Source organism: Pleurodeles waltl, chromosome 3_1 (assembly GCF_031143425.1).
Source record: "Pleurodeles waltl isolate 20211129_DDA chromosome 3_1, aPleWal1.hap1.20221129, whole genome shotgun sequence".
Lineage (NCBI taxonomy): Eukaryota > Metazoa > Chordata > Amphibia > Caudata > Salamandridae > Pleurodeles > Pleurodeles waltl.
The window spans coordinates 317,242,649-317,269,506 of record NC_090440.1 but is presented as its reverse complement, the minus strand read 5'-3'; the positions used below and the strand labels follow the sequence as shown (position 1 = coordinate 317,269,506).

General features: G+C 43.7%; 1 protein-coding gene across 3 annotated transcripts in view; it reads left to right on the top strand.

The window, feature by feature from the left end:
- Positions 1-26,858, top strand: part of MAPK6 (mitogen-activated protein kinase 6) — an 80,859-nt gene that overhangs the window by 30,745 nt on the left and 23,256 nt on the right. For 2 of the 3 annotated variants that reach the window (XM_069222463.1, XM_069222465.1), the window contains exons 3-4: positions 4,465-4,609; positions 11,850-12,014. In XM_069222463.1, coding sequence (XP_069078564.1) covers positions 4,465-4,609; positions 11,850-12,014 — 310 coding nt within the window. The remainder of the gene's footprint in view (positions 1-4,464; positions 4,610-11,849; positions 12,015-26,858) is intronic. The other variant, XM_069222466.1, reaches the window with a different exon arrangement.

Here is a 26,858-nt window from a genome sequence, read left to right as displayed (position 1 = left end):
GTCTTTTGGTTTTGTCAATGCGTGTCTTGTATTGACTTTGCTTTTGTAAAACGTTGTTGTTATGGGAGCTGCCAGGCTCTCACCATTGTAACAAACATTGACAAAAAGGAAAATCTTTTTTGGTCTCAAAAAAGCACACACTGACACAGTAGTTCCTGGCAATGAACACTTTGTTTGCTAATATGCTCCCCGTGAAAAAGCAGAACGCTATACCTCACAGTAAAGCCAGCCAATCGATGAAGAGAGAAAACAAAAGGTCTTGTTTAACGCCAGACCCATTTAGAGGCCCATTTCTTAAAGACGAAAAAGTGCAGCTATGGTATGTCTTTGCATTAGTGCAGAATTATGGCTTTCATGAATTCACAAGAATTTACAGAAATAGACCACAAAATTGTACTCCTAGAAAATATTTGTGAACTGTATTTTAGCACAAGCAATTATGCATGTGTAGATTTGCTCAAACTAAAATGTATTGAGCGTTTACAAGTTCACTATCCTTCCAATCACTTTTTTCGTAACCAAGGAAGAACTTCTGCTTCTGTCCTTGTCAAGAGTAAATTTCCAACCTTTCTCAGCATGGTGAAAGATTAGAGAAGAGCTGGTGACAATCCTTAAAACGTGCAAGTTAATAGGTTTGAAGAGATAGTTCCAACCCTGTGACTATTGCTTACTGCTTCCTTCAGCCTCGGCACGTAGATATGCGGAAAGATAGGGAAAATAAGGAATAGCTAATATTCAAGTCCTAGAATAGTATTAGGCCTGGCATAACCAGGGAGGCTGTTATCAGAGCTCTTATATAATGAGATTGCTACCATAATTTGTCGCCGCACTGCATGCGACCAAAGGGACAAGTAGACTTTTTTTTTTTTGTACAGGACAAGTAGATTTATAAAGCAACCTGTCACATGGACACGTAGATATTTTATTAAATTCCACATCCTGGTGGCACAAAGCTTGTGTGCCATGTCCCCTACAATGCATTTGATATGTAGGTCACCCCTCTAGCTGGCGTCACAGCTTCATAGGGAGGGTGCATTATATCACACATATGGGCATATCTGCATGAGCAAATATGCCTATGCTATGTCTTTGTCAAGTCTGCAGTGTAGTAAGTGAATAGGGAAGCCATTTTAAATGCATGTGCTGGACACTGGTCAATACAAGTTCCCCAGCTAGATGATGGCTTCACTGAAGATGGAGATGTTTGGTATCAAACATCTCATATTGGTGAACCCACGCTGATGCCAGTGTTTGATTTAAAAATAAATGCAACCATAGGGCGCCTTGTAGGTGCCCCCTGAAACCCAACCAGTCTCTAGTGTGCTCGCTGACCAGGTTCTACTAGCCTGCCACCCGAGACACCGTTCTGGACTCCTATGGTGAGAGCCCTCTGCTCTCGGGAGGCCCAGAACCAAAGCCTGTCCAGGAAGAGGGTGTAACACCCCCTCCCACAGGATGACCTGCAGATTAGCCTTCTAAGGCGGCAAGCGTGAAAGGGCTGCTGCCTTTGAAATGTGAATCTGGCTCCCCTCGCATGAAAGGACTGTGGGTGCTGCCTTGGACCTTGACTACTACTCTCCTTAACCCCAGGAGATTGGTCTTGTAAGTCCTGTTTGCTCAACGTATTTTTCGTCCCATAGTTTAATATTTCTGATCTTGGAAATTGCACTAAGCTCCCACTTTTTAAAGTGAATGGAATTTCTGTTTAAAACATAGTTACCTGAATGACTTTTCTCTGATGGCTAAACATATATAAAGATGTCTGGTATTTTTATAAATTGTTGTGGATCTTCTTCGAGTCGTGTCTCAATTATTGACTGTTGTATTTGTAGATATCTTGCAGTCCTCCGTGTTCAGCCTAGGGCTGCTCAACCACACTACTCCTAAATACAGCACTTTAGGATTGCATAGCAAGCCCCGTCGACTCGCATGGAGACCCCTGGACTCTTTACACTGTATTCACACACCACATAAAGGGACATCTTCCTACACCAGACAACACCCGTTTAAACATTAAACTGACCAAGTTTGTTTCTCAAGCATACAACAGACTGCGTCGCCTCGGCTCCCCACTGGCAAGCCTGACTGGAATGAGCACACAATCATTGATTTCCCTCTTAGTTACAGGTAGCATAGATGATATGACTACCTTATTACCATCAGCAACCGCAACTAAACTTTTTTGTGTGCTGTTAGAAATAGGGTCTTTAGTTGGCAGTGATATGCACCCTGGCCATGTAGGGACCCTCAATCTAGTCAGGGTAAGGGAGTCACACAGCTAACATAACCCCTGCTCACCCCTCTTGGTAGCTTGGCACTAGCAGTAAGGCTTATCCCGGAGGCAATGGGTAAAGTGTATACACACACACTCACACACACACATATAGTGAAAGCACCACAAAAGTACTATTTATCTGGTCAAAACAGGACCAAAATGACAAAACTCCAGCATTCACAAGAAAAGATATCACTTTTCAAAGGTTTAAATGAGTCTTCATCCATAGGAACCAATGGTTGTTTCTTTTCAACACAAAGTACCTGTATGCGTCAGAAATAAAGGTTCTGTGGGACGTAGGGGAGGTAATGCGTCAAAAAAGCACAGCAATGCGTCAGTTCCTTACTGAGCAGGGGAGGTGATACGTCAATTCTTTCCTCGTAGGAAAGGTTATGCGTTGATTTTCGGACACGCAGCCTCGGTTCCTTAGTGCGGTGCGGGTTTAATGAAAAATTGACACCACGGGGATGAATAGTGGAAAACACACAGGTGCTAAAACAGGCGCTGTGTCGATACTGCAACCACGAGACAGATGCTGTGTTGATTCTCCAGCTGTGGGACAGGCACTGCACCTATTTCCCCCTTCCCTCTCACTGGCCTCCCCTCCCCCCTCCCTGCCGCGGTGTGTTGATGTGTGGATTTTATCCTTCAGGTCTCCAGCTTAAACTTCCAAGGGCCCAGGGACTGAAGGTGGTACCGCTTGGCAAGTCGGGACTCTCAGAAGAAATGCCAAGGCACTGGCAGATGAAGTCTTTGATATCCCTAAGACATTTTCTTAGGAGGCAAGCGCATTTCAAGCCCTTGGAGAACCTTGGAAAGCAGGATGTAGAAAGCAAATGCCAGTCCTTTCACTCCCATGACAGAAACAGCAAGCACCAGCCCAACAAAGCAACACACATAGTGTGACTGTCCCCCCTACAGCATCTAGCTCTTCTTCTGGCAGTATGTCCTCAGTCCAGAAGTGTTCTAACTTTGTGGGATCAGGGTTCCAGAACTTATACCTATACCCATTTCTGTCTTTGAGGTAGGCAAACTTCAAAGAGAAGTCTTTGTAGTGTAGAAGGCCCTGCCTTTCCTGCCCTGGCCCCAAACACACTCCTGTGGGTTGGAGACTGCTTTGTGTAAGGACAGGAACAGCCCTGGTCGGGTGCAGCTGTCAGCTCCTCTCACCACTCTAGCTCAAGAAGAGGCATCAGGATATACAAGGCACACCTCAGTTAACTTTGTGTGGCTGTCTAGAGTGCATTCACAAACAGCCCATCTGTCTTACCTTGCCCATGGGGCTGCCTTGGGCCTGCCTTAAGGATCACTTATATGTAGCAAAAGGAAAGTTTTGGGCCTCGCCAGTGGGTGCACTTGCAGTGTAAAACTGCACAAACAGGCAAATCAGTGGCAGACCTGGGACATGTTTACAGGGCTACTCATGTGGGTGGCTCAACCAGTGCTGCACGCCCACTACTAGCATTTAACTTACAGGCCCTGAACGCACACTGTGCACTTTACTAGGGACTTACTAGTAAATCAAGTTTCCCAATCTTAGATAAACCAGTCACCAATACATTTTAGCCAGAGAGCCTCAGAATCAGGCACATACGCGGGAGGACAGCCCTCATAAGCATACCAGTAGGCATATACATAATCCACAAGTCATACGTTTTTAGTTTAGACAGATCGAGCTCCTGCATCTAAACTCTTTTACCCTCATCATGTCTGTATTGTTACTGTGTTCTGTCTGCTGACGGAGTGCCTTTTAACTGGTAGGGTTTAAAAAAAAAAAATCTGTATATTTTCTAACATAAAGCATGTTTTTGGTCTAACAACTGTTTTTAATTGTAACTCGATGCTGCTTGGCCCACCTCCACTCATGCATTTATTTGAGTGTTGTCAGTTAAATGACAGTTGACTGTTGTTGCAACAATGATTGTCTCCATCACTTCAGCAAAGTAAACTTGGAGAAAGCGACTGACATATTTCACACTGTTAGTATGTTACATACGCACTTTAGAGCTGTTAACTTACATGCCTCAATTGAACTTTGTTGCAACAAAATGCCTGTCTTTTTTTCGTTGTAAAGGTTTTAATTAATTTTATATAGTAACGCAATTAAGTCTTGATGGAACATTATCAACCAGGAAAAGTTTGAACAGTTTTTTTTTTTTTTTTTAAACACATTTTATTTTAATGCTTAGGGTCATCTTTCTGAAGGATTGGTAACCAAATGGTACAGATCACCCCGCCTCCTGCTTTCTCCTAACAACTATACAAAAGCCATTGACATGTGGGCTGCAGGATGTATATATGCAGAAATGCTGACTGGGAAAACCCTCTTTGCAGGTTAGTAAATGTAACGCACATATGGAAAACGTAAATGTACTGTGTAAAAATGCTCATTATTAAGTAATGTTTATGGTTTTTGTGGTGATATTCAGCCACTAAATTTGAAGCAGGGAAATGATGGGCACAAGCATTATGACTGAAAATTCCTGCGTGATAATTGGTACTACTGCTTTGGCTGGAGAAATGTCACTTACATCTATTTATATGCCTTTCCACCTCAGTGCGGGGCCTTTCTCTGAACCTTTGTCACATTTCATGGTAGTAAATAATATTCTTCAACGACAGAAGTGATCGTAGGCTGAAAGATAGCATTGCTGTTCCTCACATCTCTTCCTAGGTGCAGCAAACTAATGGGTTTGGCTGTTGATCGCCCTGCCTTCTTTGTAAAATGATATATTCTAGCAGGGCAGTTCAGTTAGTTCAGGTTATCTGCAAGAAGTGTTTCAGATTTTCTCCAGTGAAATGGAAAATACTATAGTGCTAGTCAGTTTAAAATGTAATTGCAACTGTCTTTGTAGAAAAATATTCCTCTTTAGAAAGTTTTCAACTGAAGTATTTCGACTTTTTCAGTGCACGAAATGCAGCGAGGTTCCAACAGCTTTAGTAAAAAATAAGCATTGGCAAAGTCAGTAGTTCTGGCTTTAAAGTGCTAATTAGAAGATATCAAAATTAGTTTTCCGGGGGTGATCTCTTCTATATATCTGTGCTGAAACGATTGCTAAGTGGTAATCTGATGAGACTTGCACCCTTGTAATTTGATAACATCTGCACCTTACATTTAAATTATTCACAGAAGTTGTGTTAACAGTAACATCGGTTTTGGCTAGTCATTTTTCTAACTTTCTACTGTTATAGTATGTGCTTTTCAGCAATACGGCCATTTACTTAACTTTACATATTAAAGGAAAGCAGTGCCAATAACCCAATGTTTCTGCCGCCATTTCTTTTCAGTTTTATAATCTCATGATACTCTAGGTAATCCAAATAACAAGCTCACATATCCTCCGCTCCAAATTAATTCATACTAATACTAATACTGTACTCCTATTTCTCTATACTAATCCACCACTAATTCCTCTTGGGTTCCAGAGTAGTGTGCTACTCGCCGAAAAGCGCTTTCATGCCTCATCAGGGGTATAAGCGCAATATAAATACAATTACAATAATGCCGCTGAATTATCACTCCCCTCTTACATGTTTGCGAGCCACATAGCTGGCTGATCAGTGCAGTGTTAATATTAAACTGATTGTCAAGACTTGTCGCTGTTGACTATACCGTCCTATTGGATCACTGCAGCGCATCCGGGATTACAGGCTCAGCTGTAGAACAGATCTGTTCCTTTTTTTTAATTGTCAGAGCTCATTTTGCGCACACACACCCCACCTCCCTTTTCTTCGCTGTCACTGGATTGTGAAGTGCATGTAGGTTTGACTCTGTCACAACACACTACTTCGTTGTGGGGGTGGCTTTTGGCCAATCTCCTCACTCCAAATGCGCCAGTCACCTTCTTTATGCCGATGAAAAGCAACACTTGGTAGGTAATCTCACTTCAGGTGCAAAATTCCAACAGTGAATGAGGCAATATGAAAGTTATTTAACAGCCTATGGAAAAACTCAGTGTTGGTGGTGAATGGTTGCATGGATCTGTAGCTGGAATTGTACTAGCCTTGACAGCTGAATACAGCTGTATGGCGATAGGCATCATTGTATTTGCCTGCCTATAAGATCCAGTCACAATTTCAATATTGTAAATGAACTAGTCCTCATCTAAACTGATGTTGATCCTGGTGCCAACACTTACATACTTACTGAGAAAGCATTTTCCTTTACTTTCTTTGGCGAAAGATGGGCCATTTCAGTCATCATTGCCTCAAGGCTGAACTGTGCTCTAAAATAATTGAGCTATCTCTTCATTTGTACGTTGCGCCTCCAGGAAAACCTTGGTCCAAGCCTCATCTCAAGACTGGACTATTGTAATTCTCATTTCATCTGTCTTCTTGACTATCTTCTTCGCAAATTGCAACCTATTCAGAATGGTAAAGAGGTTAAGCAGGAGAATCTGCATTTCTGTTCACCTTTCTGCCCTTGAGTGGCTACCTTACAAGTATGTAATGTCTTTTCAGGGCCACCTGCTTTTGTCATAAGGTCTTTTACGTAGTTTACTTTCCGCAATTATTTGGCTCCCTTTTTTTTCCCCTTTTGCGTTCACAAAATCCATGTGTTCCAGCATTCTGCGTTATGTGAAAACACTGATATTGAAGAAAATCTGTGTTGGTGGCTGTTCATTTACAAGGTTCACTTCCGAAGCCTTAAAATATCTTCCTTTGCCTATTCAAACTGAAAAGTGTGTCTTTCTTAAATTTCACAGACTGCTAAAAACCTACTTGTTCTTGTCCACAGGTTGGTTTCTTCTCTAGTGCCAGAACACCCTGATTTAGGGTATTTGCATGGTTTAGAAAAATATAAATCAGTCAGTCGACCTTATTTCTTGGTTTTTGCTGCACTGTGTTCGGTTCAGCAATAATGCCCCTGAGATGATAACATGTTCTCCTTAATCGTCCCATGATTGTCCTTTGCTGAAATTGCTATATTGGTTAAAGAACATGTATTGTTTTTAGAGCTCTGAATTGTTCATAGTTAATCAGTCAACCTTTGCACCAACCCTAAATTGCTTAAAAATATTAGATGGTTCCAAAATGGACTTCCATCCTTGTCTCACTCTTCCATCCTTGAGAGAAGCGTCTATGGCCACGGACCAGTACTATTAAAATTTAAAGAAAATGATGGATACAGAAAGGTTGAGGTGTATCCTTTCAGTTAATAGCCACATAATTTAGAAAGTCTCTTTAGACCTTAAGATACTGATCATCAGAGGTGACAGAATAATGAAAATGTGAGAGAAACTCTTCCTTGCCTGAGAACCACTGTTAACAGGATGCAAAACCTCACCCACCTTCCTAAGTGGCATGCTTTATCATGGGTTTGCCCCACCCCTGGATTCCATTGCTGGTAAAACAGTTGGGCTTCATCAACTAAGCACTTTTATTGGAGCGATTGTTTTAGATAGTTTTGCATAGAAAGACCATGGTATCCCACAACACGTAAAGCTAAAATGACCTGCAGGTTAACTACAACTAATAATATTCTATTCACCTATGGTACTATTAAAAAAGAAATGACTTGGAACCTATAGAGGATAGTCGCTCCCCAGTTCCCTGGATTAGCATGTTTCGTCCATATGTCTTGAAGCCTCATGGAAGGTGTACAGCTTTATCCAGGGCCTGCATTCAGTTCTATGCTAACATTCGCCCTAGTTAACAAATAACTGTTTATTTTGCTAAGTGAGCGACACAAGTGCCCTACGCAGAACAGATACAATAGAAATACTTTCAGTTCATCATAGGTTTTGTATCTGAGAGGTAGTCTCTAGGAAGATGCCTGAATAGCCATTGAACATAGCAGGTAAAATACATTTTTTTGCCTCAAAATAAAGTTTAAACACAGCACACTGGTGCCCGATAGTGAACATTTGCACACAACAGCATAATTCTCAAAGTACCACACTTTGCATTAAAAACCTTAAAGCCATTTCCCAATTACTTGCAACGTGAGGTTTTCCCTTTATAAGGCCCATTGAAAGGGTATTGAAGGAACCCACTATAATTCAGTTCTGCAAGGTGAAATGTATACTCTTTTGTTACATAGGAAGGTGTACTCGGTCAAAACTCACCTGCGTAAAAAGAAAAAGAAATACTCATCTTATTGAGAAGTTCCTAGTTGTTTAAGCCTATTTGTTGGTGGGACCTGTTGAAGCAAATTTGTATCCCGCTGGGGAGGATTTATTAGATACTACACGGGAAAACACACTGCATGGTAAAGACACTATCAAATATGACCTATTGCATAATCATGCAACCGTCACCTCATGCCTGTGGATTGGTTCATTGCTAGTGTGGAGGGGGCTGGTAGGGATGAGGAGGCTAGGTGGGAGATAGGCATCATTGTATTTGTTTGGGCCTTATCCGGTTCCTCAGTCACAGGAGAGGTGGGTAGTAGGCAAGCCTATTTAATAAATAGTGTATTACTGTGAAAAGGCCCGATTTCATGAATGTGTGTAGATATATTTTTAAGTAAGGGCCATATTTGATCACTGTTTGGTAGAGATGGGGTGGAAGGGCAAGTAAATTGCAACCGTTTATTGCCGATTGACGTTGCTATTTCTTGAATGAGTGACAGACTTCAATTTTTAACATGATTAATAAATACACAATACTACTCATACTAGATGTATGACATTGACTGCCTCCAACAAAAAGATGTAGAATAAATGAGGGCTCAGTTTCCTTCTCTCATACCATTTTGGCTGCCTCTCTTGAAAGAAAAACATCTAACTGGTGCTTGAGGGACTGATTTCCTCTCCCTAAATCTAATACTTTTAGCCCTAGTAGACTTACAAGCAAGCTGGATCCTGCAGATCTGCAAATGCTGTATATGGTGTTATAAGCTAGGATCCTTTCCCCTCATAACATGTTTGGCTCTACTTATTAGGTCAATGCATTAAGCTACTAAGACCATGTTTTTTAAGATTCGATCTCCGTACCATAAAAGATGCAACTGCAACCTGCTTAATGGGCTACGATTTACAATGAATTGGCAGAGTGGTTAAGTACTTTGAACTAGTTATCAGCGAACTTGAAAATGCTATATCAAGAATACAGGCCCATTATTGCACGGAAGACAATTCCTAGATCGCAGACTGCTTTTACATCAGCTGATTTTTGAAGCTCCATTGATTGTGTTAAGGCATATATCCAACTGTTCTTATTGTATTTTTATCTGATATTGAACTGTTTTAATTGTTTTATGTCAAACTCGTATGCAAAATAATGTAAAAATAATCTTATGTATTTCTTACTATGACCTGTTTTAATTACACAAAGTGGAGAAATGTATATTTGCATAATTTATGCATTTTGTAATTTTTATTAATCACACATTTGAATTTGAACATCTCATACTGTCCTCCATCAACACATAAGGACAGACCATCACTGCTACCTCACTAATGTATGGCATTTTAATTTAAAAACTTTTCCATTCAGAATGAGTTATTTTCTCAACTAAGCAGGCAAACCTAGTCCCTCTCAATAGATTAAACTGAAGTGGTGCTTGAGAGGCAAGGTGAATAACTGTGACCTGCTGCAGGTGCTCTAGTTCATCCCCAATGTCACTGCTTATTCGACAGCAGTATAGCAAGCTACTGTTGAATCTAGTGTTTGTCCCTCCAGCCTAAGGTAAAACTAGCCATTTTTTTAATAACATTTCAGATTTTGATAGTGAGACACACCTGACCGGCAGATCGTTGCATTTCCTGCAGCAGCTAATTTATGCACCCTCAGACACTGCAAAATACTGAATATCACGAAATGCAATGATTGATCTGGTCAATATAGCCTATATCCAATTTACAAGACTGGCTGCATTCTTCTAGCATATGTGGGCTTTTCCTAAATAAAATCAGTCACTATTCTCATACAGATATATCCCGCTCCTTACATGTGAGGTGGGTCCATTTGCCTCCCCCTGTTGTTAATGTCCTTACTTTTCTCATGCTTGCTACTATGATAGCCACCATTCAAATAAATGTATACGATGGTGCTTCACCTAAATTTATGTGTGATAATTATATTTGACAGTTTCTTCCGAATGTGCCACCGCCTTCATTTGTTGCCATATTGTCTGTTTCTGGGATGTCCATTAATCTGCAGCTTCATCTTGATTTTGCTCTGATGAAACTGTGCTTTGCATATTCTTTGTAGTTTGAGCTGTCACCAAGCTACTTCCTTCTCTACTTCCTTCTCTCACAACCCTATTGGGAGATTTGCAAATCTCGGGTTGAAGAAATAAACTCTTGTTGCTGTTTCACATTTCTGTCCGAAGATTTCTCCAATAAACATAGTTATTTGAATGTTTGTAAGCCTCTACCCCTCCTTCACACTTAGTACATGTGTTCAGTGAGACTTAAAAAAGGTTTATCAGGCTTGGAAAAAAATAGAAAAAATATTCTTATGATAAACACCAATGAAAAATAATGTTATATATTTTATTTTAAATGTAGATCAAAAGAAAAAAACCTAAAGCACTAACATCATTTTGCATTAAAAGTTAGCTTACTTGAGAAAAATATTTTTTGTTTAATATATTTCAAGTTAAAATTAAAAAAGGTGCAGAAAGTAAAAAAGAAATACATTAATAAAAATGGTGTATAGAATTCAAAGTATATTCATCATATTGTATAAAATGTAATGTTACATACATTTCTAATGCTAAAAGGTTAAGAATTTATATTTCTATATTAGGCTATTTATATTTTTAACTATTTTAAATAATGTACATTAATGTAGTTTCTGTGGGGTTTTATTTTAGGTCCCTACCTCCATTGATTTATATGGGATGGTGTTGCAGTGCTAGTATTTCCCCATTTGTGTTGCTTTACTTGTTCAGCTCTGAGATGGAGTAATTTCCAACCATTTTGTGTCCCTAATTGACTGTAGTAGCGTTAGAAGTGCAGTTTGTGAATAGCACGAGGCAATGGGCTGTGTGTGGGTACACAAACCTCCTTAACCCATCCTCTTTATTAGAAAAATATACCCCATCTTCCAGCCTTTCCCCCATATTCATCCCACATTTACGACTAAAACGTGTACTTACATGTGCAGAAACTCTGCAGTCGTACACAAGAAAATAGGAGAGGCAGAAACTCCGCATTTAGGTTTGTGAATAGCGTTTTGTGAAATATTTGTAGTACTATAAAATGCGGTTTGTGAACAGGCCCATGTGTTCTCCTCTAATGTGAAATACTAGGTTTTTCATTTATTCCTCTCATATCTGAAATACTAGGTTTTTCATTTACTTAAATTGCTTACGACAATAGGCTTTGAATAGTAAAAAGCGAGAATCATGGCTGTTGAAAGGCACATCTAAAAAAAAAAAAATTTCTGGTTTACAAATGTCTAACATTTAACTAAAGAAATGAGGCCGTTTGATAATGAGATTCTAGGGATCATAGATCCAATTAAATGTATTAACTCCCAAAACTAATTTTGAACCTGATCGCCTGAATAATTAACTTGTACTTTTTTAACCTGATCGCCTCAATAATTAACTTGTACCTTGCAATTTTTTTAAACAATCTTGTGTTCCCCTTCCTCCTCCCCCTCCCTCCAACTTATAAAGGGGCACATGAGCTTGAACAGATGCAGCTTATTCTTGAATCAATTCCTGTTGTTCATGAAGAAGATCGCCAGGAGCTTCTCAGTGTAATTCCAGTTTACATAAAAAATGACATGTCTGAGCCACTCAAGCCTTTAATGCAGCTGCTTCCTGGAATCAGTCCTGAAGGTAACCTAATATTTAATGGAAACATTCTAATCATTGGGAATGTTTTCGAAGCTTTTGGGGTTGGCATCCTAAGAAGGTGTTAACAATTAATGAATTGTAACATCTTGTTGAGATGGGTTAGTTTACTCTCCTTAGTCTATTTTGATTGCTGTTTTCTATAATTCTATCCATGCTTTTAGCTGGTGTTTTGTAAAAATGTATTCAGTTAACAAAGTTTGCCAATGAAGTGTTGGGTATGAATTTAAATATATGAAAAGCTTTAAGACTGGGAGGGTTGACCGAACCTATCTGGCAGGATGTTTTTTTTGTGCAAAATTACAGTGCCGTTTCCACTTCTGGCGCTCCCAATAGCAGCTCGAGAGATGTACTCTCCCTCAGAGTTGGAAGGCTAAATTATGCGGAACTGGTTGGCTGTTCTTAATTTGACATTTGGAGGTGAGGATCTCCGGTGGGCGGCATGCTCCTTCTTCTGAGTAACATAAATCTGTTCTCAAGATAGCAGCTGTGACTTGCCCTTGCTTGTGTGTAAACTATGGATGTGCAATTTGGGAGAGAGGGCAAGAACTACTACAAGTTCTAAATCTGTTTATTAAGACTTATATCCTACAATTACACTCAAGTAAGAATGTGAAAAAAAACGAACAACTGGGCACAACTACAGGTTTCACATGAACAGGTTGCAGCTGTGCGTCCTTCCATAGTCTCGATTCATAGACTTGCCATGACTCACCTGCCACCTGGTTTTAAAGTCCCAGTGACTCACTTTCAGAATTCCATGCCCACATTCAGCTGGGTCTAATAGTATCAAAGTGCTCCCACCTTGCCCCCTCGAATATTAGCATGTTTTTGTGGACAGTCCCTTGCCTTTAGACAGATTTGTCTCCGAGGGCTCAGTAATCCATTCCCCTCATCCACTCAGAGAAAGGTAGAGCATTTCCAGCCTGCCATCGGAGGACAGTATCTCTTTTGGCTACAGTACAACAAATACAGACCAGCAACATATCTCCTATGGCCACCTGTAAAGAAATGGCTCCCTGTTGCAGTTACCCCCCACTTTTTGCCTGATACTGATGCTGACTTGACTGAGAAGTGTGCTGGGACCCTGCTAACCAGGCCCCAGCACCAGTGTTCTTTCACCTAAAATGTACCATTGTCTCCACAATTGGCACAACCCTGGCACCCAGGTAAGTCCCTTGTAACTGGTACCCCTGGTACCAAGGGCCCTGATGCCAGTGAAGGTCTCTAAGGGCTGCAGCATGTCTTATGCCACCCTATGGACCCCTCACCCAGCACAGACACACTGCTTGCCAGCTTGTGTGTGCTGGTGGGGAGAAAGACTAAGTCGACATGGCACTCCCCTCAGGGTGCCATGCCAACTTCACACTGCCTATGGCATAGGTAAGTCACCCCTCTAGCAGGCCTTAAAGCCCTAAGGCAGGGCGCACTATACCACAGGTGAGGGCATAGGTGCATGAGCACTATGCCCCTACAGTGTCTAAGCAAAACCTTAGACATTGTAAGTGCAGGGTAGCCATAAGAGTATATGGGCTGGGAGGCTGTCAAAAACGAACTCCACAGCTCCATAATGGCTACACTGAATACTGGGAAGTTTGGTATCAAACTTCTCAGAATAATAAACCCACACTTATGCCAGTGTTGGATTTATCAAAAAATGCACACAGAGGGCATCTTAGAGATGCCCCCTGTATTTTACCCAATTGTTCAGTGCAGGACTGACTGGTCTGTGCCAGCCTGCTGCTGAGAGACGAGTTTCTGACCTCATGCAGTGAGAGCCTTTGTGCTCTCTGAGGACAGAAACAAAGCCTGCTCTGGGTGGAGGTGCTTCACACCTCCCCCCTGCAGGAACTGTAACCCCTAGCAGTGAGCTTCAAAGGCTCAAGCTTCGTGTTACAATGCCCCAGGGCACTCCAGCTAGTGGAGATGCCCGCCCCCTGGACCCAGCCCCCACTTTTGGCGGCAAGTCCAGGAGAGATAATGAGAAAAACAAGGAGGAGTCACTGGCCAGTCAGGACAGCCCCTAAGGTGTCCTGAGCTGAGGTGACTCTGACTTTTAGAAATCCTCCATCTTGCAGATGGAGGATTCCCCCAATAGGATTAGGGATGTGCCCCCCTCCCCTTGGGAGGAGGCACAAAAAGGGTGTACCCACCCTCAGGGCTAGTAGCCATTGGCTACTAACCCCTCAGACCTAAACACGCCCTTAAATTTAGTATTTAAGGGCTCCCCTGAACCTAAGAATTTAGATTCCTGCAACTTACAAGAAGAAGAGGACTGCTGAGCTGAAAGACCCCTGCAGAGGAAGAAAAGAAGACACCAACTGCTTTGGCCCCAGACCTACCGGCCTGTCTCCTGCCTTCCAAAGAAACCTGCTCCAGCGACGCTTTCCCAAGGACCAGCGACCTCTGAATCCTCAGAGGACTGCCCTGCTTCAAGAAAGACTAGAAACTCCCGAGGACAGCGGCACTGCTCCAAAAGAACTGCAACTTTGTTACAGAGGAGCAGATTTAAAGACCCCTGCAAATCCCCGCAAGAAGCGTGAGACTTGCAACACTGCACCCGGCGACCCCGACTCGACTGGTGGAGAACCAACACCTCAGGGAGGACCCTCCGGCGACTCCAAGACCGTGAGTAACCAAAGTTGTCCCCCCTGAGCCCCCACAGCGACGCCTGCAGAGGGAATCCCGAGGCTCCCCCTGACCGCGACTGCCTGAACTCTAATTTCCCGACGGCTGGAAAAGACCCTGCACCCGCAGCCCCCAGCACCTGAAGGATCGGAACTCCAGGGCAGGAGTGACCCCCAGGAGGCCCTCTCCCTTGTCCAGGTGGTGGCTACCCCGAGGAGCCCCCCCCCCTTGCCTGCCTGCATCGCTGAAGAGACCTCTTGGTCTCTCATAGGAAACTATTGAAAACCCGACGCGTGTTTACACACTGCACCCGGCCGCCCCCGCGCTGCTGAGGGTGTACTTTCTGTGTGGACTTGTGTCCCCCCCGGTGCCCTACAAAACCCCCCTGGTCTGCCCTCCAAAGACACGGGTACTTACCTGCTGGCAGACTGGAACCGGGGCACCCCCTTCTCTCCATTGAAGCCTATGTGTTTTGGGCACCTCTTTGAACTCTGCACCTGACCGGCCCTGAGCTGCTGGTGTGGTGACTTTGGGGTTGTTCTGAACCCCCAACGGTGGGCTACCTTGGACCCCAATCTCAACCCCGTAGGTTGTTTACTTACCTGCTAAAACTAACAATACTTTACCTCCCCCAGGAACTGTGAAAATTGCACTGTCCACTTTTAAAACAGCTATTTGTGTTTTATGTGAAAAGTATATATGCTACTGTAATTATTCCAAGTTCCTAAAGTACTTACCTGCAATACCTTTCAAATGAGATATTACATGTAGAATTTGAACCTGTGGTCCTTAAAATAAACTAAGAAAATATATTTTTCTATAACAAAACCTATTGGCTGGATTTGAGTGTGTGTTCCTCATTTATTGCCTGTGTGTATGTACAACAAATGCTTAACACTACTCCTTTGATAAGCCTACTGCTCGACCACACTACCACAAAATAGAGCATTAGTATTATCTCTTTTTGCCACTATCTTACCTCTAAGGGGAACCCTTGGACTCTGTGCATACTATTCCTTACTTTGAAATAGTGCATACAGAGCCAACTTCCTACACCACCCCACTTTGTAAATACTCCCAGTACCACCATTTTGGAGTCTCAATCTATTAGGCTTTGATCACCCCCTCCAGTGTGTCATATCCTTGTATAGCAGACCATTCCGAGACCATGTAATCAGAAAGCCCTTTCTGTATTATTCCACATGCAGTTTGGATCAGTGTCCCTCCCTATTTTCCTCATTAGTCCAGGTGTACTGTATGCCCTGTAAGCGTACTGGACGAGGATCAGTCTAGCCGGAATCGTCAGCTGTCTGGCTGACATTCTGGCGTCCACCCAGTCTTCCTCATTCATGTCTTCCAAATCTCAGGGTCACAAAGGGGTCTGGCACATTTATTACTAGGGATTTGCAGAGCCAGGAAACCAGCTTATCCATTATTTTTGCACTCCAACTATATTATATACATATGCAAAGTATGTCTCATCTGCAGATATAGGAAGAATTCTGATTTGTGGAACTCTACTTCCTCAACCATTTGCTCAAAGGATACCATATGATTTAATAACCAGACACCCGCTAATTTTTATACCCCAATCTTGTTCCATACCCACGTATGAACTTTGCCAAAGTGGTGTCTGTCAGCTTTTTATCCCAGCCCATCCTTTTTAATGCTATACGGAGCACTCTAGTGGTATGACTGTGACAGGTTCTGAAGAGGCTGGCCTGTGAATTTGGTTGCTGCTTTATCTAAAGCAGCAATTTCCATTATTGTTGTCTTTGTCCCCCAAACTGCAGTCATTAATAGGAAGCATCTTATGCTTGCTCACTATTTCTAGACTGCCGTAGAATGATGATTGAATACATTGCGTATGAGCTTCTGTGGAAGACTCCCCACTCATAGATAACTGTTCACGGTAGATTGCATGCTAGAGTACCAGCTGTAAGGGTCTGTATGGGTAATTTTGCAAATTATACAACAACTGAGACAGAACTGTCATAATGAATAATGAGCACAAAGCTTTCATCCACTTATAGAGAAATGCAATCCTTAGTGTGTCAGTCCCATCTAATGCCACATAACTGTAAGTCAAATCTTAACTTAATCTGCTAAGGATTCCATAGTCTAAGCAAAAAGTAGAGGGGACAAGGGACAACCTTATCTAGTACCCCACATTATTGGAAAGAGCCTGGGCATCCTATCGTTCCCCTGGATCCTTGCCCTTTGGGAAGAGTACAGACTTTAATACAGTCAGAAAAGTAATGGCCAAAATGCATTTTCTCCAGCACTTGATGAAGGAAAATACCATTGTACTGAGTCAGAAGCCTTTTCAGAATCTATCAAAGCCAAGGCTGTAGGCTCCTCCAACTCGTCTGAATGTGCTGAAGTGCTGAGACCATTTGTAATCGACAAATGTAGTGCCTAGACCCTTGTTTTAGCGTGAATACATTTTGATCTTTATTAATCAGGGAGCCCACCACCTTACCAGTTAGCGAGATCCTTTGCCCCAATTTTAACCTCAACTTAATCGAAGAGATCAGCTTATGAGCGTCAGTATGTAGGTGGTTTGTTGAACTTTGGAAGGCAGTCGATACACTAGAAAATATTTGAATCAAACTCTAAACAACACACTTTTACTATTAGTGTTATTATATAATCACTATTAAATCAGCCAAGACTGTTAAAGATTTAAAATGTATTATTTTACCAGTGCCTTATACCAGAGGGGCATAGAGCTTTCCACAGGCTTCAGAGTAATCAATGAGTTCAGTCAAAGGCTTATATATGACATATAAACCACTTTATTATCAGAAGATGCCTAAAATCTACAGGATGCTAATATTCCTTTTTACCTTTTGCGCTTTACAACTACTAACGGTTAATGGACTTGGGAAAGATGAATTCAGATGGGTACAACTCTGGATTTCTAGCACCCTCTTGTGGAACCCTCCTTTATTTGATCCTAAAGCACCACAGTATTGTGCATCTCACTCAGAAGGGTAAACTCTTACTCAAAACCTGCAGTTAGCCATAACAGGATGCTACCTGACATTTCGCTACGGATAAATCTCTGTAGATGAGTTCCCCAAGATATTTTACATAGGCAACTAGGTCTGGTGGCGACCGACACACTCAGGCTACAGGCTAGGGCCACAGTGATCCTGGGGTTCCCCCAGTGAAAACTAATTTTATTGGCATTGAGTTTTGAGCAATTATGCTACATTCGTTGATTTACTGCTGACAACATGAACTAAAGTTGCCAACATTTGCTTGTTTATTCAGCCTGATATTATTTGTGTCATCCACATACATTAAAGTAATACAGCCAAAAGATCTGATCATAAATGCGAGGCTGGACATACATTTTGAAAAAGATTGGCGAGCATGAAGAACCCCACACACTGCCTCTGATTTGACCGATCTGAAAGGCAGACGACTTGAGGATTGGTATCTTGTGTATGCAGCAGAGCGATTTAACAATTACTTGTTATACTCATCGAAGATTGCATCTGTTCAAGAGATGTAACTAAGGTAGTTTCAGTCAGTTGCCCAACACCAAATCTTGTCTGCCACAAGTCTAGTACATTTGAATCTTCCATCTAGGTAGTGAACTGCCTTGACTCAAACAAGAGCATACCCAGTGTTTGAAAGTAAAAAATGTGCCCATAAATTTGCATGGGCCCAGACCAGTGGTGCAACCACCCTTTCTTAATCATCAGGGACTACTCCAGGCATAAATTGAATAGCTTAATTATGGTGCTGACCAAAGAGATTCAACTTATTTCATACAGTCACAGGCAGCAGTCATGATAGGCACTGGTTTTATCTTTCCACAACATGCCTCCACGTTACCGGTAAAATATTCGCAGTTAGGCCTGGTATCCACTTAATATATTGGGTACTCTGCCCTCTCCATGCCATGTTTAATGGTGTCATAAATATTTCTGACCTTTGATAAAAGGTTGCTAGTTCCTCATAAGAGGTCTATGAGCTCAGTAAACTCTGTGGGATTCAGAAGCCATTAATATGTGCTTACAGGCTCTCCTTTGCTAATGGTCTCATTTGTAAAGTACTTTAGCTTCACTCAACTACTTTTCTAAGTTTTTAATTGACATTTATATGCATTTCTGTCTGCTTCACGAGATGATCTATTCTACTGCATGGATTGCCGAGATGGAAAGTCATAGACCAAATGTTTTTTTGTTGTTTTTTTTGTTTTTTTCTCTCAACAGACTGAGAGAATACTCTTCAGTCCATTTGACCCCCACAACCAGATAACACATTGATTATTTTAAGTTGTTAGTGAAGCTTCATTTGGTGGTCAAACCAGCAAAACCCTTAAAAGAAAATGTTATTGTGATCAAATAAACTGTGTCTGTCAATGTGAAACAAATTTCTGCTGCTCAAACCAAGATCTTCTGATCTAGGACCGAACACTCCTGCATCCACTTCATCTTTGAGAAACCCACAATGCACCAACACCCGCAGCGGATTCCCCGCTGCAGCTGGAACAAGGTCACTGAAGATCAGCTGATCACAACCCTCTCCCGGAACCCACGAATCGACACCACTGACACAGCCCGCAACCTCAGGCAGTGGATTGACGACTGCACCAACACTCTCGCCCCGAACAAGAAACCTTCAAACAGATGCACCGCCGACCTTGAAGAATCCAAGCAAACATGCCGAAGACTCGAGAAGAAGTGACACCCAGAGCAGACGCCGGACAATCACACAGCCCTCAAGAACGCCATTTGCAGACACTACCAACTCATCCTAACTGCCAAAAAAACCTCCTTCAAAGAACACATCTTCAACATTATGAAGGAACTCTCCAACCCCGGTTCCAATTCCAACGACATCCCGCCATCGCAAGACCTCTGCGACTCCCTAGCCACCTTCTTCTACCGCAAGATTGGAGACATCCATGACATCTCAATACCCAGACCCCCTGTCAACCACCGACACCACAGACTCGCTGCCCCCAAGCCACACCAACCTCCTGCTCTCCCGGACCCACGTCAACAACGACGAAGACGACACCATCAAATCATGAACACCATCCACTCCGGCTCACCATCCGACCCCTGCCCTCACCACATCTTCAACAAAGCAAGCTCCGTCATCGCACCCTGACTCTGGAAGATCATCACAGCTCATTCGAGACTGCCACCAGAGCTGAAAACACATCGAGAACAACGCCCTCTTCAAGAAACCCAAGGTGGACCCAAAGACCTCAAGAACGTCCGGCACACCTCCCTGCTCCCCTTCCCAGCAAAAATCATCAAGAAGATTGTCAACAGACAACTGACCCGCTTCCTTGAGGAGAACACCACTCTGGACTCGTCCCAATCCGGATTCCGCTACAACCACAGCACTAAAATTGCCCTCATTGCCACCACTGACGACCTCAGGACCCTATTTGACAGCGGTGAAAACGCAGCCCTCATCCTCCTGGACCTCTCGGCTGCCTTCGACACCGTCTGCCACCACACCCTACGCACACGCCTCAACGACGCAGGGATCTGCGACAGAGCCCTGGACTAGATCACCTCCTTCCTCAACGGCAGAACCCAGAGTGTCAGCTTCCCTCCATTCTGCTGTGAAGCCACCAAGATCATCTGAGGCATACCCTCAGCGTCATCCCTCCGGATTACCCTCTTTAACGTCTATGACACCGCTCGCAAACCTCATCCGATTCCAAGACCTCAACATTGTCTTATACACCAGTGACACTCAGCTGATCCCCTCCCTCACCATGGACACTTGTTACTGCCAAAACCAACCTCCACGAAGGAATAAAGGCCATCGCCGAATGGATGAAGAACAGCAGCCTGAAACTGAACTCTGACCAGACTGAGGTCCTCTTCCTCGGTTCCACCCTCTCCGCCTGGGACGACTCCTGGTGGGCTGCTGCATTGGGAACCGCACCAACACCCCCTGACCACGCAACCTGGGGTTCATCCTTGATTCTTCACTATCTATGACCCAGAAAGTCAACGCCATCTCCTCCTCCTGCTTCAACACCCTTCACATGCTTCGGAAGATCTACAGATGGATCCCCACCGGAACCAGAAGGACAGTCACCCATGCCCTCGTAAGCAGCAGACTGGACTACAGCAATGCCCTCTACGTAGGCACTGCGGCCAAGTTCCAGAAAAGACTGCAACGCATACAGAGCGCCTCTGCACGCCTCATCCTGGACATCCACAGCCACATCTCAACCCACCTGAGAGACCTGCACTGGCTCCCTGTCAACAAGAGAATCACATTCAATCTCATCACCCACGCTCACAAAGTACTGCACAATGCCGGACCAGAATATCTCAACAAACGACTCACCTTCTAGACACCATCCCGCCAGTTTCGCTCCACTGACCTTGCCCTTGCCACGGTTCCATGCATCCATAGAACAACCGCCGGTCGCAGATCGTTCTCCCACCTTGCCGCCAAGATGTGGAACATCCTTCCTATCCACTTGCGACAGACACAGGACCTGCTAACCTTCAGGAGACACCTCAAGACCTGGCTGTTCGAACAGTAGCACCTTGAGACCCCCACAGGTGAGTAGTGTGCCTTACAAATGAAATGATTTGATTGATTGATTGAAGAACTGGGAAATTCCTGGGTAGCATTAGCTGATTTTATTATTGATCTGTCTGATAAAATTGTCGAGAATAAGCAACTTTTTAAAACTAATCTGTCTGACCACAGGCGTCCAGTAGTGAGTTCAGGGTTAAATTATGAGGGACTGACCTCTACTTTAAATGAAATAATAAATTCAGCAGAGATAGTCTGTCAGCTCTGGGAATAGATTTCCAAACACAGCAAGGTACAGCAGACTAGGCAAGTTCTTAAAGTGCCATACTTTCCTCCCTAAATTTATTTCCATTCCAGTTTCCTTTCCAGGTGTCTTCTTTCCTGTCAGAGTTGCCCTTCACAGGTACAGCGTCAAAAGTAGGCACTAATAAATTTTAAAATCTGCAGCTTTCCAAACAACTGTTTGCGAAGTGTGAACTGTTCAAATGGGTGTGGAATTTATTAAAATATCTACTTGTCCAGGGGACAGGTTGCTTCTCAAATCTACTTGTCCTGTAAAATGATCTACTTGTCCCTTTGGTGTGGTGCCAAATTATGGCAGCAATCTCATTATGTAAGAGCTCTGATAATAACCTCTCTGATTATGCCAGGGCTACTACCATAGTAGGGCTTGAATACTTGCAGTTTCAATCCCTACTGTAGCAATTTCCATATTTTGCCACCTTTCTGCAGATCTGCATACTGGGGCTGGAGGAAGCAGTAAGCAATAGTTCCAGGGCTGGAATGCCTTTGAGTCTGCAAACCTACTAACCTGCATGTTTTAAAGATTTTCACCAGCTTCTCTCTAATATTTTCCCATAATAAGAAAGGTTGGACATTTACTCCTGACAATGGCAGAACTAGAACTTCTTCCAGGGTTGGAAAGAAAGTGGCTGGAGGGAAAATTAACTTGCAAATGCTCAATAGATTTTCACATGAGCAAATCTACACATGCGTATTTACCCATGCTAAAATACATTTCACAAATATTTTATAGGGGTACGACATATACCATGGGTGCACTTTTGTGACTTTCTTTAAGAATCTGGGACCACATGTAGGTAAATCCGAATGTAGGATGGTGTCCCTGACACCATCTGTGATTCGCAAGGGCTTCGCAAATGCCCACCTCATGAATAATCATGAGGTGGGTCGCAATTTGCGACCCCCTTGCGAATGCCGGTCCTCACAGGGATGGTGGCCTGCTGGAGACAGCAGACCACCATGTCTGTGACTGCTTTTCAATAAAGCAGTTTTTTTTTTTTTTTTTGTAATGCAGTCCCTTTTCCTTAAAGGAAAACGAGATGCATTACAAAAACGAAAAATGAAACGTTTTCGTTTCATTTTTTCAGAGCAGGCAGTGGTCCGTAGGAGCACTGCCTGCTCTGAAAAAATGTTTACAGTGACATTCACAATGGGGAAGGGGTCCCTTGGGGACCCCTTCCCTTTTGCGAAAGTGTTAGCACCCATTTGAAATGGGTGCAAACTGCGATTGGTTTGCGCCCGCGTTCGCAGAACAATCCTACATTGCACTGCGAGTCGTAATTAGGAAGGGAACACCCCTTCCTAATTGCGAGTCGCAAACCCGTTTTGCGATTCAGTAACCAGGTTACCGAATCGCAATGTGCTTTTTGCACATCGCACACAGCGAAAGTTGCTGTTTGCGACATGCAAAAAGCTACCTACATGTGGGTCGTGGTCCCTAATTAGGTCTGGTGTTAATAAAGACATTTTGTTTTTATTAAACTTCTATTTCTCTCTCTTTCGGCTGGCTTTGCTGTGAGTGATTGCATTCTGCTCTTCCACAAGGAGAATATTGGCACACAAAGTAGTTTTTTTCTGTGTCAGGAACTACAGTGGCAATCAGTGACGTAACGAAACTGGAGGGTGCCCTTTGCAAAGAACATGGAGGAGCCCCCTATCCTGACTCACTCAGGGCAGGTGCTGTGCTGAAGGGGCTCCCTGGAGGGCACCTGCGGGGCCTTTGTTATGCCACTGGTGGCAACGTGTGCTTTTAGAGTTCAAAAACGTTTTGGTTTTTTTTTGCCAGTGTTTGTTACAATGTTGAGGGCCTGGTAGCTCCCACAACAATAAAGTGTTACAAAAGCCATGTCAAAACAAGACACGCATTGATGAAACTAAAAGACTTAGAAAAATATGTCAGATCAGTTGGCTTTGTCAGTGTTTGTTTATTTTCATGCTTCCCATAATCGTGTTGAAAATGGTTACACTGATTTTCCATTAGAAATATTTTTGGGAAATACTAGCATGCATCAAAACATTTTACTAAATGACACTTCATTTGCATCTAATCAGAGAGCATTCTGGGAGCATTATACTTAGCCTCATAGCCTAAACTTTTCAAACATGTGTATACATGTTTTTTTTTTTTTTTTGTACTGGAACCAACGTCCGTAGTGAAGTGTGACAGTAAAACATTTATTTACAGCACTCACCCTAATAATGAAGGCTTTCAAATAATGAACCATAAATACAAGTTCGAACAGCATTATCTTTTGGAAACCCATTACCTCAACTGCAGAGAGTTCCACTCTCTGTAAACAGGCCACCAAAGGGTTTGTGCTGCAGAGGGTTGGGCCTACTTGTCCCAAGGACAAAGTAAACATAAAAACTTGTTGCCCTTGACCCCAAACAAGATGTCCCGGGCGTCGGGCGATAGGAATTCCACATCCCTGGGCTTGCACTTAAAAGAGATTTGTTTAAGTAAATGGTGGCATTTGTAATACCATGCTGTCAGAAATGACCTGTGCCTAACAAGCCAAAACTCATTTTAACAGAGGGAAATTGTCAACTTCTGCTGTCTTGCAATGTTTCTATTCTGCACATTTGTATGGCTGCCACTTGGATGTCAGTTTTTTGATGCATGCAACATTTGCAAATAAAGGACTGCCACCTGAAGTAAAGCGATTTTTCATTTCTTCAGTAATATTCATATAAATCTTGTATAAGAATCCCATGGAAATCAAAATGTAAATCTGCCAACTATATTCAATTCCTTATTTTAAAGGTTTTTTTGTGTGGAAATCATGCTTTTTTGTCTTTAGGGGAAGTCATCAGCAATCATCGTAACTTTAAAAAAGAGCACTCACAATGACCCAGTAGATGCCTGCTTTTTCTAATGCAGTATCCAGGGGGAGAGGGGGAAGTACTTCTAGTTCCTTTGCTGTCCCTTCCCTATTTGATGCATTTGAAAATGTTTGGACCAGCATAGCATTGAAGCAGTGAGTGCCTTATCACTTGACAGAGAATGTCTTTACATATCTCTGTTTACTGTGTGTATAGAAGCCTGTATACCTCAAGTATAACCCAAGTTCTGAATTTGGTTCCTTTTGGAAAGGTCCGCATTGATAGTTGGGTACAACTGGTGATCTTTTTTTATTTTTCTACCAGAAAGACTCCTCACAAAAGGTGATGGCTAGTTGGCTGTGGCGACAATCAGAAGAGACGACTGAGAATTTGTAATGGTAGAAAATAAAAAGGCTAGATTTCTCGATGTTCAGTGACTGGATGATTAGCTTAAACATTGCTAGAACGGTCAGTTTTAAAGTGACAAATTAACAAAGTCCAGTGCTTGCAATGTTGTCACTGAAAGGCTGAAATCTGAAATCCAAGTTGTCCTCTATAGTAACAGGGGGTCAGACTGGAGCCTCTCAGGGAATAGTGTTTTTAATATATGTCAGCCCTGATGCTTCTCTGCTCTTACCACCTTGCTTTCTAAAAATCTATGCCAAAGTAGAATTGGAAGACTATTTCATAAAATTAAATTCAGTATGACAATATTATATAATCGCATGAAAATATGGTCTCAACATCAAAAGTAGCTGTGGCAAAGCCAATAGGTCTGGCCTATACAAGAGCTATTGACTTTGTCAGTGGGTTTTGCCATCGTGTACATCAGTGTGGCTTCTGTTCAGCATGGCTAAAGGTTAGTGGCATCAAGTGCTATAGAGTAGGGGGAGTAGAGTTTTGAGTTGAGGGCAGTAGAGTTCAGTGGCAGTGTGTGTTTTGAAGTGGATTGAGGTAGAGTGTGATGGATTATATTGGGGTAGAGTGGGTTGGAGTGGTGTAGGGTGGATTGAAATGGGGAGGGGGTGTATTGGATGCGATGGGATTGGATTGGACTGAGGTGGGGTGGGCTGGATTGGGGTGAGGTGAACTGGATTGGGGATGGATTGAAATGGGGTGGATTGGGGTGGGTGAGGTGGACTGGATTGGGGTGGGTGAGGTGGACTGCATTGGGGTGGGTGAGGTGGACTGGATTGGGGTGGGTGAGGTGGACTGGATTGGGCTGGGGTAGACTGGATTGGGCTGGGGTAGACTGGATTGGGCTGGGGTAGACTGGATTGGGCTGGGGTAGACTGGATTGGCCTGGGGTAGACTGGATTGGGCTGGATTGGGGCAGGGTAGACTGGGCTGGATTGGGGCAGGGTAGACTGGGCTGGATTGGGGCAGGGTAGGCTGGGCTGGATTGGGGCAGGGTAGGCTGGGCTGGATTGGGGCAGGGTAGACTGGATTGGGCTGGATTGGGGGCAGGGTAGACTGGATTGGGCTGGATTGGGGGCAGGGTAGACTGGATTGGGCTGGATTGGGGGCAGGGTAGACTGGGCTGGGCTGGATTGGGGGCAGGGTAGACTGGGCTGGGCTGGATTGGGGGCAGGGTAGACTGGGCTGGGCTGGATTGGGCTGGGCTGGATTGGGGGCAGGGTAGACTAGACTAGACTAGACTGGATTGGGCTGGGCTGGATTGGGGGCAGGGTAGACTAGACTAGACTAGACTAGACTGGATTGGGCTGGGCTGGATTGGGGGCAGGGTAGACTAGACTAGACTAGACTAGACTGGATTGGGCTGGGCTGGATTGGGGGCAGGGTAGACTAGACTAGACTAGACTAGACTGGATTGGGCTGGGCTGGATTGGGGGCAGGGTAGACTAGACTAGACTAGACTAGACTGGATTGGGCTGGGCTGGATTGGGGGCAGGGTAGACTAGACTAGACTAGACTAGACTGGATTGGGCTGGGCTGGATTGGGGGCAGGGTAGACTAGACTAGACTAGACTAGACTAGGCTGGGCTGGGCTGGGCTGAGCTGGATTGGGGGCAGGGTAGACTAGACTAGACTAGACTAGACTGGATTGGAGCTGGGGTAGACTAGACTAGACTAGACTAGACTAGACTGGATTGGAGCTGGGGTAGACTAGACTAGACTGGATTGGAGCTGGGGTAGACTGGATTGGGGCTGGGGTAGACTGGATTGGGGCTGGGGTAGACTGGATTGGGGCTGGGGTAGACTGGATTGGGGCTGGGGTAGACTGGATTGGGGCTGGGGTAGACTGGATTGGGGCTGGGGTAGACTGGATTGGGGCTGGGGTAGACTGGATTGGGGCTGGGGTAGACTGGACTGGATTGGGCTGGGCTGTATTGGGGCAGGGTGGGCTGGGCTGTATTGGGGCAGGGTGGGCTGGGTGGGCTGGGCTGTATTGGGGCAGGGTGGGCTGGGTGGGCTGGGCTGTATTGGGGCAGGGTAGACTGGGCTGGGCTGTATTGGGGCAGGGTAGGCTGGGCTGTATTGGGGCAGGGTAGACTGGACTGGATTGGGCTGGGCTGT